Genomic DNA, 12,893 nt, shown 5'->3' on the forward strand with positions numbered 1-12,893 from the left:
TGCAGGTTAAAACATTATACCAGTTTGTAACAACAAGTGCACAGTGCACATACTGGTACTGGAGGTACTACATTGGACTATTAAAAAGAAATTCTATATTGTAGTATGAATGCAATCTGGACATACTACTTCCAAAAATTGTCAGTGTCATGTGACTTACAGTTTAGCCGTGCTGCTTCACTGCCATTTACAGCTTATCTCATGTGATATCTTGTCATTTGTATTTTCGAAGCCCTATAGAAGCAGCAGACCAACTGGGTAGCTAATGCCTGCTTTTTATGAATTCTATAAATTCATACATACAACTCTTTTCACATACTGCTCTTAGCCTGCTATTTATTAAGCATATTTGGACACTTTATGAGCAATTAATCGAAATCATTGACAGAATCAAATTTTAAAACACTGAATCATAATGGAACTTTTCAAGCGATTGTTTTTATGAGTCTTACTGTATGAGTCATTGAATCATTGACTCAACTAATTCAATAAAGGTTAAGTTTGCTTATTTTAACCAGCTTTGTATTGTTACAATGTTAGTAGTAAATGTAAATGAACAGTGTGTACTCGTTCTAAGTGTTACCTGCACCCAGATATCCCAAATTTTTTTCAGCAAAAATTGCATTTAGCATAATCTGACAGATTTTTGCTGACAAATAAGTAAGGGATAATGTACATCCAGCCGGTTGTTATCTCAGAATAAACCCTGTCAGGGTGATCAGCGGAGGGAAGCAGAGGGGTCATGTATCAGCCTGAAGAGGTTTATTCTGAGATAACATCCAGCTGGATGTACATTATCCTGCTTGTTACACGGCTAAAAAGATTTGTTTTTACCATATATGTTGAAATGAATGCTGAAGTCTTCCATTGAAACACGCAGTGGTTAAGTGTTTTCAGTCACAAGATGGCGGCAGACAGTCAGCGATAGCGGAGTGACTCGTTAAGCATAAAAGTAGTACCGATTATTTGTAATACCCAGATGAGCGATGTGTTATTCAATTTGGCGGTTGTTGTCTGGAAATAACATACCACTGGATGGCACGATTGACCAATCAGAAACAAGTATTCCACAGAGCCGTGTAATAAACAGGGATATCTGAGTGACACAGAAAACTGTCAATTGCTTAATCGCATCCAAAATAAAGTATATATAACTAATAATGTATTTATTTTTACAAATATTTACATTTATTTATATTTATATATAATTTATATGATAAATAAATATATTTAATGTAAAAATATAAAAATTTTCTTAAATATATACATGCATGTGTGTGCCTATTTATAAATACAAAATAAATATACACAGTACACACCCATATAATATGTAAACAAACTGATTTTGGATCGTGATTAATCCAGCTAATAGCACACCTCTGCAATTTTTACAGTAAAGTATTTTAGTCTCTTTGCACAAAGGCCTTTATCAGCTCAAGTTGGTGGGGAATACCGTCCGCTGACCCAGAAAATAATAAGAGGGACGTATGAGGGAAAAGTGATGGGTACAACAGCCCCTCTGATCTGAGGCTCATGTCACCCCACTTTGTGCATGATGGCCAGACTGTGTGTGGTTAGCAAGCGGGTAGCCTTTGCTCTGTCAGTGTAAACAGTTTGAGTCTGCCTTCAGCTGTGTTTACTGTCTCAGACATCCAACATGGAGCACATTTAGTCCAGTACCCTAACAGTTGAGTACCATCAGAAATCATTAAATGCTACAGACCACTGCAGCCTGATTTCATCAGAGGCTCTCAGATAAAGCTGAATGATGTCTCTGTGCCACATATTGCTGTAACGTGCATTGAGATAACACAGACAAGATGCTTCTTTCACAAATACCTTATTTGCATATTGTAATGAATGAGAATTAAATTTTACTTCCTTCTTGTGCCATATTTTTGAGTGAAACAAGATATTAATGAATATAGGATGTAGGGTGATACCTGACTTTATCAGCAGAACAAGAAAGAAGCAGCAGAAAATTTTGATCAAATATTACAATATAGTATAGCACAAACATAGACAGATTAATTGTGTAATACCAGGAAAGTGTGTTAAATGTTGATGTCATCATGGTGATTGTTTTGCTTTTTGTTTTTGTTGTTAGAGTTCCAAAGGCCTGAGCTCAAACTCTGTTCCTGCCATCAAAGCAGAGCCCAGAGAGGTGAACCAGTTCCTCAGTGTGCCCTCAGGTGGGTGTGAAATCTCTCTTCAGCCATGCTCTTGAACAGCATGGTCTTTGTGATGAAACAGTTTGATTATTTGAGTCTTGCATGCCTAGTAGTGACAGCACTGGGGCCCAGCACTGAAGGTACAGTATTTCTAGTCTTTTAAGTTTTAACCATGACTGTCCTCTAAACATAAAGCTTTAAAGTAGTCCACTACTTTAGATACACAACAGCAAGCTAATGTACTCAACATATAGCACTTAGTTGCCACATATGGCCAGTGCAGTTCTTTCACACTAGTTTAAAGATGGCAAAACTAAGCAAATTAGCCCACTTTTATTCTGCCCCCTCGCTCTACGGTCAGTTCAGGGTTATAAATACTCTAATGGTGTTCCTTTTCCAGAGGAAATGAGGCTTAGTGTGAGTGTTTCTTTATTTAACTTTTGCATGTGTTTGACAATCTCTCAGATCTCAACTTTAGCCCTTTTTGAATGGCCCATTGATGAAAACCAAGTCTGATGTAACCTCTGAGAATTGCATTTTAGCCCATTGTGTAGAGTGAATTTTTTGCATGCACTTTATGCTCATCAAGGATGCGTTTTATTTGATCAAAATATCGTAAAATTATAAATCATTCTAATATGCTGATTTGCAACATGTTTCAGGATTCTTTGATAAATAGGCAGTGCAAAAGAACAGTTTTTTGACTGATGACTGATCAAACTGTTGAATAGTAAAGTAACTGGATGGTCATGATATTGATAAGTTAGATCTCTGTGTATGTACCGCAAACACATACAGTCCCTGCATTTAATAGCTATTATTGTTTGATATTTGTTCTAGACTGTTTTTAGGTTTTAAGTTAAGTTGCCAGCTCTAAAGTCACCACCAGAGTTGCTGAGAAAAGGCAAATCTGCTAATGGCAAGCAACCTATAGCACCTGCAAGTGTTGTGTGTGCGCTGTCTGTATGGCAATATGACGTCCTTTTATTCTGTTCATCCAGAAATAACAGCATTAAAGCAGTTCTGTGTATATAATGGAACATGGCCAGACCAAACACACGATGAGTCCAACACTCACCACACTTAGAAGCATTGTTCATGCATTTGCTGTGTGCGAAATGAATAAAAGCTTAACAGATTAGGCTTTATTGGCTTTGCATGATGACAGGTGAATAGACTTTTAAAAAAAAAATCTCTGGCTTCGCTCAAAAACCCATTTGAACTCTATTTTGATGGGTTGCTGTGTTTGTTTAGCATATGTACGGAATCAAACCTGATCATTAAGATGTGAATGCCACAAGTGAACCAGTTACAGGTGTTTCAAGTGTGTCTCGTATCTTTGTTTTCCCAACAGATGAGCATCTGCGGTTGCCGCCCACTCCTCCCAGCAGCCATGGCAGCGACAGCGACGGATCCCAGAGCCCACATTCACTGCCACCATTAAGCCCTGGCCACCTGCAGAGCCCACATTCACTGCCTCCGTCCAGCCCTGCCCGGCTACAGGCCCGAACCTCCACAGCCATCTCCTCGTCCCCTCTCCTCACCGCCCCACATGTGAGTCCAACGCAGTTTCAGCATGTGACGCACCACATTCATTATACAGTCCAAATGGAAATTCTTATATCCATACATACTGAACACATATATACAGAGTGAAAAATGCTGACTTGTGTTGTAATGCAGAAGCTGCAGGGAACATCAGGCCCTTTGATGCTGACAGAGGAAGAGAAGAGGACTTTGATCGCTGAGGGATATCCTGTCCCCAACAAACTCCCGCTCACCAAAACTGAGGAGAAAGCCCTCAAACGGGTGCGCAGGAAAATCAAAAACAAGGTATTACTTATGATCACTTACTATTAATATTGAATCAGTTCAGTTAGAATCCTCCTCTTATATGATTTTGGTGCATATACATATATAGACAATACTTCAGTGCTAAAGTAGATGCATTTTTTTCTTAGATCTCTGCACAAGAAAGCCGCAGGAAGAAGAAGGAATACGTAGAGTGTTTGGAGAAAAAGTAATTGCCTCCCCTACTCTACTCCTTTGTTCTCTACCTCTTCTACTCCCTCTCACCCTTTCTCTCCTGCTCTTATTTTCTCTTCCCCTCGTCTTGCATTGTTTGTCTAGCATCCACTGTCGTCTATGATTTCTTGGTGCCTTCTTCCTTCTTTCTCTTCGTTGACCTCCTCTCCTTTAATCACTCCCTGCGAAATACTCTATATCCCGCTTGCTATTTTATGGCTTTTGTTGTGTGAATGCAGCCAATGGCTACGGTCCATGCACTCATTGGGGTGTGTGTGCGTTTGCATGAGTCATTTTCCCTTTTATGCTGCTGTTAGGCTCTCAGGGTTTGGATAATGTGCTGGAGAGACTGGACTCACACTGGACAGACACATACACACACACACACACACTGTTTTTTCCACTATGCTTTAGTCAGTCAAATTGACGGGGTTATGTATGGTTATACATTTGGAAGCGATTTATGTGTTTCAATCTGTCATTGTTTCCATGAGCAATAACACACTTTCTCTCTCCTCCTCAGAGTTGAGAACTATACTTCAGAGAACAATGAACTGTGGAAAAAGGTAGAGACGCTCGAGAATGCCAACAGGTGAGATACCATTTGTGTGCTTGTGTTTAATCACAGGGAATACTTTATAGGTGGATTTTAATCAATTTAATTGTAACCGTATTTGCGGTAAGCATATGCAGCAGCCTCTTCGCAGTCAGCAGGTGTTGGTAAGTTGGACCAGATGCATGCAGGTCTTAACCTCCCCTTCCGATCATATAGAGCAGCACCTTTTCATTCTCTCCTGGGTGGCCTTGTTAGAACATATGCGCTGTCGACTGGGGACTGTCTGTTCCTACTGTTTAAAGAGACCGAAAGAGAGAGCACCGTGACGGATTGTGTGTTATCAAAGTCAGCTCTTTTTCTGTGGATTAACTCTATTGAAGAGAACGGCTCTTAAAGGGGTAGTTCACCTAAAATTAGAATTCAGTCATTTAATTCTTATCATTTAATTATCATCATGTCGAACATCAATTAAGTTATCTTTAAATTTTTCTTTGGACTAAGCCATACAGGTTTGTCAGTGTTTAGAATAAAAAAAATTGGCTATCAAAAACATGAGGGAAAGTATACTTTCATTTAAAAGTTAGTAAAAAAAAAATTAAAAAAATAAAAATTAGGAAAGAATTAAGAAATTAGGATGCATTACTCTCATCAAAAGTGACAGTTAAAGACATTTATGATATTACTAAATATTTATATTACAAATAACAGCTGTTTTAAACTTTCTATTTAGCAAGAATACAAAAAAACACATGGTTTCCACAAAAACCTGGTTTCCACAAAAATATTAAGCAGCAAGTATCAAGGTGTTTTCAATGTTGAAATTATATTTTCACCTTTAACATAATATTAGAATGATTTCTGAAGGATTATATGCACTGAAGATTAGCGTAATGGTGGCTGAAAATTCAGCTTTGCCATCACAGGAATAAATTACATTTGCATTAAATTACATATTTTAAACTATAGTAATATTTCACAATATGTGTATTTCACAATAAGTGTTACTGTATTTATGATCAATTGTATGCAGCTTTGTTGAGAATAATAAAAAGCATCTCTCAAAAACAAACAAAGAAATCTTTCTGACCCTGAAATTTTGCGCTGATTATATTTCACCATTATTTTAGGCTTTGAAGCTTTATTGTAGCACACTACTGTCATCAGTGCTTTTAGTATGTAGGTAAGCATGACATGAATATGTGTGTAAGTATATAGTAATGCTTTTTATAGAGGACTGGCACAGGCCCCTTATTAACAACACTCTTAAAGTAGCACGCAGCACGGTGCCGGCCTGCCTCTCATTACAGGATAAAGAGACTGTGTGTGTTGGCACTCTGCCGATTCTTATTAGGATAGAGCCTTCTGAGTTATCTAAGAGAATTCAAAGAGACAGCAGGGGGGAGTTTGTGTTTGTGTGTTAGTGGGTGGGTTGTATATTAATCTGAGTAAACCACTGTTTATTCAATCAAATTGAGATGGTTATTGCTAGGTTTGCAGGGCGGTCTGAGCCCTTCACCAATGCTGAAAACATACTGTCTAGAGCTAGACTAGTCTACAGCATTCATTATGAGTGATTCTGTATGTGTATGTTTAGGTGAAAACTAATGTACAGGTTTATTTTAAGGTGATCTAGTCAAGTGAAAAAGCACTTAACTCCAGGGGTCCAGAGGGGCTGTCTCTGTTATAAGTGTACTGTATGTTGCTTCGGATAAAAGAGTCTGCTAGATGATGAAATAGCAAAGTAGTATTTTTTGGTTTGATTTGTTTTCCAACATGTTGCAATGGCTCTCTCTGGTGGTGGTTGTGGTGTTACTCATTACTGCATGTGGTGTTGCGTCTTAGTTCCTCCACTAGAGGGAGCTCAATGTCGTTTTTTATTATAACTGGATCATTTCTTCTGAGTGAGAAAGTCTGCTGCTGAGATTACATGCACAAACACAGGTTCACAGGCCACTGCTTATGCACTGTATACTGTGGGGAATATAAATGTTTATCAGTTCAGTAATCAACTCTAAAACATAATCATTATACATTTCTTGTGCCCTTTTGTGTACAAATGTGATCATGTCAAAAATGAGAAAAGTGTGGGGCTGATTTGAATTCCAGTTAATTCATGACACTGAAAATGGAAGACCAGGTTGAACTATATGGCTATAAGTGTTGCAGTTGTGTTTGACTTTGTGCTGTTTTGAGTCGGATTAATAAGTGTGTCAGAGAGCAAGAGAAGAAGCTTATGTTTGATTGGCGGCTGAAGAACGACATAATTGAAGGAAATAAATTCACACCCACTGCACGCATGCAGCAGCGTTGAGGAAGAGACTGTGAGTGGTGTGAAGGGGAGTTCAGTTTATGTAACACTGGAGAGTAAGAAGTGTATTATCCTGAAATGCTTTCTGAATAAGAAGATCCTGCTGTTACAAAATGGCACAGAGAAGAACACACATAGCCTGCAGAAAAATATGCTGCCTACAGCCTGATCTAAAGAATTTACTAATCAGTCTTCTTTTTTTGATGTGTTTTCTATATCATCTTTAGGTCTCTATTACAACAGCTACAAAGACTTCAGGCTCTAGTGAGTGGAAAAGTGCCTCGGTCCTGCAAAATTGCTTCCACGCAGACCGGAACCTGTCTCATGGTATATATACATATATACTGTACAAACACGTACATTTATTTCAACCTGCTCGAATTCACATACACTTTCTCAGTGTTTCTTTCTAACAAACCAGAGTCTTAAAGGAATAGTTTACCCAAAAATTTGCTCAATATGTACTTCAGGCAGTCCAAGATGTAGACAAGTTTGTTTCTTCATCAGAACTGACTTATTACTGACTAACTGACTAATTTAGCAATACATTACTTGCTCATCAATTCATCCCCTTTAGTGAATGGGTGCCATCAGAAGTCCAGTCAGCTGATAAAAGCATTACAATAATCCACAACATGACTCCACTCCATCAATTAACATCTTGTGAAGAGAAGAGATGCATTTTGTAAGAAACAAATCATTATGAAAAAAAATTTCAACCCTGTTTAAAAAAAAAAAAACTGCATATGCTGGTTAGGCATGTTTTAAAGCATGGGTGCTGGTTTGAGCTGGTTTAAGGTGGTCATGTGCTGGTCCTAAGTTGGTCCTGAGCAGGCGCTAGGACCAACATAGGACCAGCATAGGACCAGCTGAAACCAGGTCAACCAGCTCGAGCCAGCAGCCATGCTTCAAAACATACCTAACCAGCATATGCAGTTTTTTTTCAACAGAGAACTGTTCCTTCCAGCTACAATATAAGTCCTTATGTGACGAGTGGGGCGGGGCCGAGAGCCGTGGGAACGGAGCGAGGCAGGTGAAGTGATTTGGAAATGAGCGACACCTGCTCCACTCACCAGTCTCGAGTCCTATGGAGGAGATGGGAAGGATACAAAAGAGGAGCGACGGCAGTGAAGGAGGAGAGAGGCCCAGGCCTCATTTCCAAATCACTCCATCGGCCTCGCTCCGTTCCCACGGCTATCAGTTCCGGCCAACTCATCAAACCATAATATTGCTTTCTCCAGTGAAAACATTGTCTCATCTGAATCAGGGGAGAAATATGCACAGATCAAGTATCATTTACAAGTCCAAAACTCTTCTAAACAAATATGTTAGTGTATTTCAATGTAAGAGGACGACAGGGTAATGACTTTTTTTATTGGAAAAACGGATTTTGTCCAGAAGCAACAATTTAAAGTTATACCTTAATAATAAATCTGTTTCTTACAAACATGCAGCTTTTGGCTTTACAAGATGTCAAGTTGAGTCATGTGAATTACTTGTGGATTACTGAGATGGTTTTATCAGCTGTTTTGATTCTGACGGCACCCATTCACTGCAGAGGATCCATTGGTGAGTGGTGTAATTCTAAATTTTTCTAAATTTGTTTCGATGAGGAAACAAACTCATCTACATCTTGAATGGCTCAAGGCTGAGTACATTTTCATTTCTGTTTGAACTATTCTAATGAAATATCTATTTAGTTTAGTGCTTTGATCCTATGCATGTAAAGGCAGGTCAGTTCTGCTCTGAGAGCTGTAGTTCAAGTAGATTACAGTGGGGCGGTGTGTTCACCGTGTGTGTGGTTCCTCCTCCTGGCCAGGTGGTGGCGCTGTGTTTTGTGTTGGTGTTGGGCTCGCTGGCTCCCTGCCTGCCCGAGCTCTCCCTCTACTCTTCCTCCTTATCCTCATCATCCTCACACACGGTGAAGTCTGCACCGCTGCCCTCAGGTGACCTCTACACCACCAGCCAGGGTATGTTCATCCCTGCCCCTAATGAGTTAACCGAGATCAGCTATCACTGTGTACATTGCATGATATTATTACATTTCTCTACACATGTGCAAAGAAGCAATTATTTGTAGGTCATCTGGCTTTCAGACACATTGAATTATCCAGGCAGCTAATAGCTGTGTGTGTCTTTGACAGCACTCATTTCGATCCCCCCCACGAGAGACTGAAAGAGTTCTGTCTCTCTTCTAAAGGTTATTAACAGAGCTCCTGGGCCGACAGTGCCCATTCCCACCTTCAAATTACTGTCAGACATCTAGAGAGTTTTAGATTGAAATCATTACTTCCCTTTGAGCAGATTTTACAATCCTCTTTCAACTTTACAACACACACCGAGCCTCATCTCTTTCGGCTCTATCAAAGCTGTGCTTGAAAGGGGTTTCAAATGCCTCATCCATTTTCACAAGGGCCCTACAGTCTCGGGCCGTGGATGATGGCGAAGGGGTTGCTGTAGTAACCGAAAATGTGTGTTGTTTCGCCTAAGAGAGTAGCACACTCCAAATCTTGCTCTTTCTTTCTCCCACTCTCTCCGAGTCCAAAAAAAACGCTTCTCTTCACTCTACAAATCGAATGAAAGTCAAAATGAGCATATCATTCGAGACATATGACATAAGTAACGCTGTTCCCTGTGTGTGTAGTCCGCTCCCGCAGCCTGCTCTTCTATGACGAGGGTGCCCCAGTGGAGGACGGCCACAGGGGCGTGCTGAGTGTGGAGAGGATGGAGGGGGTGCCGCGACATGTACAGGACCTGAAAGACAGCCATGAGCAGGATCATTCTGCTCTTGTGAGCAGGTACTTGAGCCAGGCCCAGCCAGAGCCTGCAAACTACAGCAACACATCCGCGGCCCCACTCCGTCCCCCAGAACCACACTACCACTCCAGGTGAGACACACTTTGACATACTTTAAATCCATTCAGGGTTAGTTTGTGGCACATTAATTATTAAAGATGCACTGATATAAAAAAATCTGGTGATATAGATAAGCGGTGTTATTTTTGAGTTACGGCAGATTACTGATAAGTAGCTGGTGTTTAAATTTTACACAGTTTTGTCTATATACATTAAAAATAGACACACAAAAAAATAAGTAAATGGTTTTAAATGCTACAATTTAGGCATCATAAAACTATGTACAGTACAGTATGAAAAATGTAAATTAATTTTGAGATTTGCTAAAGTTTTATTTAATTTTTAGAGTTTTTAAAGATTAACCTAACAGGTTAGATCAGTGGTTTTCAAAGGCTAGAAATAAAAACGTGCGAAAATAATTAATATCTAACACATGAGCATTGAGAGAGTTCTGAGCGCACAGGATGCAGTTTAAGTGAGAGGAGACACTTTTAAGTGCGCACACGTGGGCCGCGCAAACATATGTGTGTGGTTGTGTGGGCCGCGAGCTGAGAAAGGTTGGGAACCACTGGGTTAGATGATGGAGAAAGTTTTTTTTTTTGTAGTACAAGTATCATTTGTTAATATTGACTCATTATTGATATGGTACAGATTGGCGTCACTAAGATTTTTTATGAAAGCAAGGATGTGTTAAATTGTTCAAAAGTGATAGTAAAGACTTGTACATAGTTTAAATATATATCTATCTATCTATCTATCTATCTATCTATCTATCTATCTATCTATCTATCTATCTATCTATCTATCTATCTATCTATCTATCTATCTATCTATCTATCTATCTATCTATCTATCTATCTATCTATCTATCTCTCTCTCTCTCTCTCTCTCTCTATATATATATATATATATATATATATATATATTATTATTATTATTATTTTATTTTTTTTCTGTTTTTTTTACTTTCAGCACAGCTGTTTTCAACATTGATAGTAAGAAGTATTTCTTGAGCACCAAATCATAACAAAATAATTATTTCTGAATGATCATGTGACACTGAGGACTGAAGTAAAGGCTGGCATCACCGGGATAAACTGCATTTTAAAATATATTAAAATATCAAGCAGTTATTTTTAATTGTAATAGTATTTCACAATATTATAATTTTACTTTATTTTTGTTTAAATAAATGCAACCTTGATGAACCTAAGAGACTTAAAAACATTAAAAAGCCTTTTTAAGGCCAGTGTATATTGTGAATAAGAAATAAGAATTGTCTCTTTTTCTCTCAGAAAGCGGGATCCTGAAGGAGGAGCAGAATATTTTTAACCCCTCTGGGTGGAGCTGCCTCATCACACAGACGTCCCATGATCCTGCACTACTCGGCCCTTGACCCTGACCGTTACAGACCCTGAGTCACCTGACCCAACCCTAACGAACCAACAAGCCTCATGACCACGATCCAACCCACTTGACATGCATTCCAATGACATTCAGCCCCAGAACTGTGAGAAGAGAAATGGGTCCATCCATACACTGAAACTCCCCTTTACCAGCAAGCACTGAGTTTAAGGACTAAGAGAGAGAAGAGAGGATGTGGGCGGTTGTAGATGCTGCTCTGTTTTAGATGGATGTGACCCTGCAGCTCTAAATTCACTAAACACTTCACACACAGGGTGTGGGAGGGAAAGTTCATGAGTGTTTGCTTTGATTTTCTTAAAATGCCATGAGACTGTCCATTTACTACATATCCCTACTTAAACCCCAAAGAACTTATTTTTTCTTCTTATGACTTCTTTTTAAATCTCTGAATGTTTTCCAGTGGGTGTAATCACAGGTGCCTGACGTACTTTGCGGTTTTGCAAAGCTTGCTTTGACAGGATTTTCTTCCTCTGCCATCTTGGCTTGTTTCTCCCTAATAAGTTTAAGCTGGATTGCACTTGTTTTGCACTAGGAAAACTAATTGATTTAAGTGCCTTCGCGTTCTTTTTCATTGTGTCATATTTAAAAAGCTCCTAACCGCATAGTTCCCTCCTAAACCTCTTTTACTCTGCTTACTTTTATTAATGCATTTTATTTTTGTTTTCTACTTTTAAAAGGCAGAGGCTTTTGTACTGAATTACAAAGTTTATCCATAATATATTCTAGTATTTGCAGCATCCAAAAAAGAGCATATTTATTTTATGCAAAAAAAAAAATTATGAAAGTTATTGTGTTTGTTTAAATGAAAGATGATGTAAAGTTTACATGATCTTGTTGTCATAACTGTTAAACAGTTTTTTTCTGTTATCTTTTTTTCTATGTAAAGAAAGTTTTGTATATAGAGAAAAATGAACAGGGACGATCAAATCCTGTGTGTGTTTAACCATGTTCAGTCTCTGAAGAATTCTGCACAATCCACATGAATCCATTAAAAAACATTGGCTATAATGGATACAAAGTGAAAACAAACAGTTACTCCCATTATGAATAGTGAACCTCTTTACAAATTAATGTTATTTAAACACATTTTTCTGATTATGGAATGCTTCTTTTTAATGTTAGTCTAGACTGTCTATATTCTGTTCATGAGCGAACTATTTGACCACTGTAAAATTCACCGCATATCTGGGACTTGATGGTGCAGTTGTGTAAATATGCTTTACAAAAGTCTTTTTTTTTTCTTAAAGGAGAGAATTTTTTGTTATGAGATAGATGTCACTGTTCAGAAACAATTTGTAAATCATAAAATCTTTTGGGTTTGATTTTCAAATTTTTTTTAGTTGTTAAATAATTTTTAACGATGTCCTCTGATGCTACAGCCACAATATAATTTTTTATTGTACAGTTAGAGATAACCACTGATTTCAATGCATTTTTCAGCTCTAATTAAATTATAGAAATGAAAGTGGTTGTCACAAAGGAATCTGTCACTGTCAGTTCTTATAAATTAGGCCTACTCTGTGGTATATGTGCCATAACAAAATGAAAAACT

At 38.4% G+C, this 12,893-nt stretch overlaps 1 protein-coding gene across 4 annotated transcripts in view; it reads left to right on the top strand.

The window, feature by feature from the left end:
* The window catches only part of creb3l1 (cAMP responsive element binding protein 3-like 1), a 29,192-nt gene extending 16,586 nt beyond the window's left edge, over positions 1–12,606 (top strand). For 2 of the 4 annotated variants that reach the window (XM_059532820.1, XM_059532827.1), the window contains 9 exons: positions 2,108–2,192; positions 3,526–3,725; positions 3,855–4,004; positions 4,133–4,191; positions 4,720–4,788; positions 7,288–7,387; positions 8,880–9,030; positions 9,705–9,948; positions 11,212–12,606. In XM_059532820.1, coding sequence (XP_059388803.1) covers positions 2,108–2,192; positions 3,526–3,725; positions 3,855–4,004; positions 4,133–4,191; positions 4,720–4,788; positions 7,288–7,387; positions 8,880–9,030; positions 9,705–9,948; positions 11,212–11,248 — 1,095 coding nt within the window. In that variant the 3' untranslated portion in view covers positions 11,249–12,606. Of the gene's footprint in view, positions 1–2,107; positions 2,193–3,525; positions 3,726–3,854; positions 4,005–4,132; positions 4,192–4,719; positions 4,789–7,287; positions 7,388–8,879; positions 9,031–9,704; positions 9,953–11,211 lie in introns of those variants that run through there. The other 2 variants (XM_059532834.1, XM_059532843.1) reach the window with 2 other exon arrangements.
* The last annotated feature ends 287 nt before the right edge of the window (positions 12,607–12,893 follow it).

Source organism: Carassius carassius, chromosome 3, assembly GCF_963082965.1.
Source record: "Carassius carassius chromosome 3, fCarCar2.1, whole genome shotgun sequence".
In the NCBI taxonomy this organism is placed as follows: Eukaryota; Metazoa; Chordata; class Actinopteri; order Cypriniformes; family Cyprinidae; genus Carassius; species Carassius carassius.